The sequence below is a fragment of the Olea europaea genome, unplaced genomic scaffold (assembly GCF_002742605.1).
Source record: "Olea europaea var. sylvestris unplaced genomic scaffold, O_europaea_v1 scaffold1374, whole genome shotgun sequence".
Lineage (NCBI taxonomy): Eukaryota > Viridiplantae > Streptophyta > Magnoliopsida > Lamiales > Oleaceae > Olea > Olea europaea.
In genome coordinates, this window is record NW_019231251.1 from 197,899 (window position 1) to 201,798 (window position 3,900).

At 34.9% G+C, this 3,900-nt stretch overlaps 1 protein-coding gene across 1 annotated transcript; it reads right to left on the bottom strand.

Annotated features, from left to right (window-relative positions):
- Positions 1–392: 392 nt before the first annotated feature.
- On the bottom strand, positions 393–3,894 carry LOC111375425. Its single transcript, XM_022998241.1, has 2 exons — positions 2,959–3,894; positions 393–783 (listed from the first exon to the last, which is right to left on the bottom strand). Exon 1 carries the CDS (start codon positions 3,516–3,518, stop codon positions 2,961–2,963), a length of 558 nt encoding a protein of 185 aa, XP_022854009.1. The 5' UTR covers positions 3,519–3,894; the 3' UTR covers positions 393–783; positions 2,959–2,960.
- Positions 3,895–3,900: the final 6 nt, after the last annotated feature.

Consider the following 3,900-nt stretch of genomic DNA (forward strand, 5'->3'; position numbering starts at 1 on the left):
AACAAGGAAATCATCTTCAAATGATACTAGAAATTTGTTGATTTTCAGAGCTTTAGTTGTTGAGAGAGTGGCCTTTATGGTTTTTGTATGCATGTATAATATTGTTCGAAAATCATTTCGTGCTAATTAGTAGCTGCTTATCCTTGTTTCGCTGTATATTTAGAGGACAAAGTATAGGAATATTGAAGAATGGGAAGCGCTCCTTCTACAAATGATTTGACAAATAATCATGACTTATAATTTAAACAAATCCAATGGTTAGTATCTCATAAATCTCAAGTGATTATAACTATCTCTCCCTTGATCCTAGTGAAATAGATACTAACCATTAGATTTGCTTAAATTAAAGGTCATAATTATTTATCAAAAATACTTGTCAAATCTATGTGTAAGAGAAATGCTCCCCATAAATATCTATTAAATAAAAAGTAGCTTCAAAAGTTTGTAACATTCCCTTGTGCAGCCTCAGAAGTGACTATAAAGAAGTATGCTCAAAGAAATTTTGGATTAATTGAGACAACATGTGGGTAGAGAGAGAGAGAGAGAAGAATAAAGTATATGATACAATTGGTCTCCCAAGCACAACAAACGAAAAATGGAAATGGTCAGTTTGTCATCTTTCTTCTCTAATTAGTTCATAAAGCTCGGATACTGCTGCGCTGATCGACATTGCACGTTAACGAGAAACCTCCAAGGACAGACTGGGGAGAGCACGGCGTAGGTGAGTCCAACATGCTGTGTTCTATCTTAAATTCTCCAGTTATCTTCAACTTATCATCTGAACTGAAAAAATTCAACATAGAAATTTGAATTTCCTAGGCTGCCATCTAGTCATGCAAACAATAAAAAGAACCTAGTATGAATGGAAAAAAAAAAAAAAACGACCGCCATAAACTTTGATAACTATTCTATCACAAAATAAGCATTTCAGGTTTTGAAGTAAAACTTAACTTTGCCTTTTTAAAGCATCATCTCCAAGACATTCTTTAATGTAAGATGTTCTTTATTTTAGAGTTTCAATCCTTGAAATTAAGCTCCAATTGAATCTATATTTTAATAAGTTACAAATAACATTGTTCCACTCCTTGGATTATTCAAACCATATTTGATTTTATTAGACATTGACATCTAAGAATATATATAAATAAAAAAAGAAGGAAAATCAATAAAAGTCACTTAAAATGATGACCTAAAATAGAGAGTTTGTTGGAGTGTGTCAAAAAATTGTCTCTTTGAATTTAGAGATGCGGTCTATTATGCACCAAGTTGCTCTTTAAATTTAATGAGTTTCTTGGAGATGCTCTTGCTTCCACTAACTAGACATCAGAATGCATCCAAATGTTACTCCTAGTGGAAATAAACAATACCACTGAATCAAGGAAATTATCACTCCTGAATGATTTTTCAACACTACATTCAATCTATTGCTACATCTACCTAAAGATGCAATGAAGTCAATTCCCTCGACCACCTAGTTCTCTCCTTAACTATGATGCACCAACACGGACACGTGTGTCCGACACGATACGTGTCGGATATGTCGACTCGTGGTTTTTCAAAAAAGTACTGACACGGCAAGTCGTCGACACGTTCATTAAATTTTTAAAATTCTTATATTTATTATTGATTCTTTTTTGTTGAAATCTTTTAAATATGAGTACTTATTTGTTATTTATTAAAAACTTTGAGTTAAAAATAAATAATAGTTATAGTAAGAAAGAAAAATGATTATTGTAGAGTGTCCAAAGAGTGTCGGTATCGACACGTATCCAACACGTGTCGGACACGGACACGCTACCCTAGTTAGAGTGTCCGTGCTAAATAGCTCCTTAATTTATCCTCAATTGATTTCACCTCCTGTTAGCGTATATTATCACTGTTATTTAATCCATTGTAGTAATGTCACACATTTATATTAATATCTTCATTTTTGCTAAATTCATCTTATAGACATTTCGTCCTATAATTGCCCAACACGTGGTACCATAAAGCATTAAATTTAATTATTTTTCAAACATTCTTTGCTCCTATTTCTCATTGTATACTCTTCATTCCCAGCAAAGCCCTTTTCTTTTACATTTTAATTAGTTTTCTAAGGTAATTGGAGGGTGAAATGTCACTCCTCTAGCATCTATTTAGTGTTAGGCGTGGTGACTATACTCCCTAGTACTACTTCACTCAGCTGAAAAAATCGAAGAATATATAATAGACCAGCTTCCAGAGGACTAATTTTATGTATTGACTTATATCATAGGTGTACTTGACAATAGAAATCAATTGATGCAAGCACTGGCTAATTTATCATATTAATTTATGCTCCTCCTGAAGTAAATAATCATAATCAACAGGTTAAACTGAGACAAGAAATTGCTGCAGTTGCTGAGTTTATAGAAGAGCAAACACGCCAATTAGAAAACAATAACAAACTGACTAAGAAAAAAAATTAAAAAAAGAATGCATTTCACATCAATATTGGAAACTTCAAATAATTAGTGGCAAAGAAATAGAGAACACAATAAAATGAGAAACTGAAATGTATTAAGTATTATAGAGTCTTTGTGAATCTCTGCACTCATGGTGCAAATGTGCTCCCATGAAAATTTTCTATCTTCACGACACAAAAAATTTAAATTTAGCATCAGCAAAAGAATCTGATTGTTGTTGTAACATGACATGACATGTGATTACTCACTAATCAGGACATACTCCAATTGAGAATCATAAAGAACTGACAAAAAATATCAGCAAAAGAATTCCTGAAAATTAATCTATGAGCTAAAGTATTGACACTAACACACAAATATTATATTTTCCAAGTGAAGGAGCTTTATAATACGCATTCAAGATAAATTTTCAAGGCAAAGCGTGGAAACCTTAAGATTCCCCAGTCACAAGAAGGATTAAATCAACAATAAAGTATATTAGTCCGCAAGAAAATGAGCATCCAACCTGAATTACCATCAAATAGACCCAGTTTGTATCTGATTCTTTTGTTTCTGGGCAGGTGATGCACTCTTCAACATCTTCCGCCCTGTCTTCAGCTTCTTTTTCTTTTTCTTGGGAGGAGGCATCTCCCTTATGGGACCCGGAGGCACCCCCTTCTTCAGAGCACTACCTCTAGGAGTAACGGATGGTGGTAGTCTCAAACTTTCAGAAGGCAATGGACTGTGTGGCTTCCAGACCAAGTTATTTTTCATTGCAAACCTAACCTTCTTTGCACTTTTCTCGACGCTCTTTGCAGCATTATCGAGTCTGTCATCTCCTTGACCACTCATGTCTAAGTTGTCAGTGTCGTGCCCATCTGCAGTCTTAGCAACCTTCCTCTTCTTTTGTGATATTCTATTGACTGTAATTTTTGGTGTATCACATGAATCTGTATCATCATCTCTATATGACCCAGCTTCAGCTGCAACCTTCTCAAATTGCTTCTGAAGATTTGATATCACAGACTCATTCAAAGTCAAATCATTCCTACCGCTCTCCAATTCATCATTCAAACTCTTTCCATCAGCAGACATCAGATCCCCGTTTCCCACACCATTAGCGGTAACTACATTGTCATTTTCCTCGACAATAGATCCAATTACAGAAACCAAATTTTGTTCCTTATCCTTCTTCTTCTTCTCCTTAGACTTCTTACTGCTTGTGTCTGACCCTTTTAGCTTCTTATGGCTTTCGTCTGTCCCTTTTCTCGCCCTCTTACTCTTCTTCAAGCTTTCATCATCAGACTCATTCTTGTCATCATGCACATCCTCAGCTGCTTTCAATGCCCTCGATGCACAATCACCATTGATTACAATGGTGATTAACTGAGGCACATCATCATCATTACTACCATCAGAAGCATCACTGTATTCAGGAACCACAATTTCAAACCCACATGACTCCAGATCCTTCTCC

Excerpts from the sequence above, each read along its gene's own strand:
- LOC111375425 (XM_022998241.1), bottom strand. The coding sequence starts at position 3,518 with ATGTCTGCTGATGGAAAGAGTTTGAATGATGAATTGGAGAGCGGTAGG.